Below are 467 nucleotides of genomic sequence, written 5' to 3' on the forward strand. Positions count from 1 at the left end.
ACCTATCCAGAATCAGTATCAGTATGAACACCTGTCCTCCCCTTCCCCTCCTTCCCTCCCCACGCACCTAAGGCCTGGCCGTGGATGAGGACAAGTGGGTCGTGGTCCTCATAGGCGGGCAGCAGCACGTGACGCCCCCGCTGAACACTCCTCGCTGGCAGGAGGCGTGTAGCTTCCTGGTGGATTCGTCGCTCAACAACCACAACCTCGTGCTCAAGGTCAAGAGTAAACGGCTTATTACAACCACCATAACGCAGTTCGACCTCCCGCTTAGTCAGTACAGCTTGGACACAAGTAGAGTGTGAGTACTAACATGTATCGCCTTCTCACAAACTAAACTTGACTTTTAGGTCTTTGTGATGGAGGACGTGTAGCTCTTAGTCTACGGGTTATGTAGGGCGTCTACCTTCTCCTTGTACGGTAGGAAGAGGTCCTAATATCTCGCGGTGCCGGAGATTAGGATCCCC

General features: G+C 53.3%; 1 protein-coding gene across 1 annotated transcript in view; it reads left to right on the forward strand.

Moving 5' to 3' along the window:
- The window catches only part of LOC119593849, a gene marked incomplete in the record, with an annotated part of 160,221 nt that overhangs the window by 107,858 nt on the left and 51,896 nt on the right, over positions 1-467 (forward strand). Inside the window, 1 exon segment of the mRNA XM_037942880.1 lies at positions 73-301. Coding sequence (XP_037798808.1) covers positions 73-301 — 229 coding nt within the window.

This window comes from Penaeus monodon, chromosome 32, assembly GCF_015228065.2.
Source record: "Penaeus monodon isolate SGIC_2016 chromosome 32, NSTDA_Pmon_1, whole genome shotgun sequence".
Classification (NCBI taxonomy): domain Eukaryota; kingdom Metazoa; phylum Arthropoda; class Malacostraca; order Decapoda; family Penaeidae; genus Penaeus; species Penaeus monodon.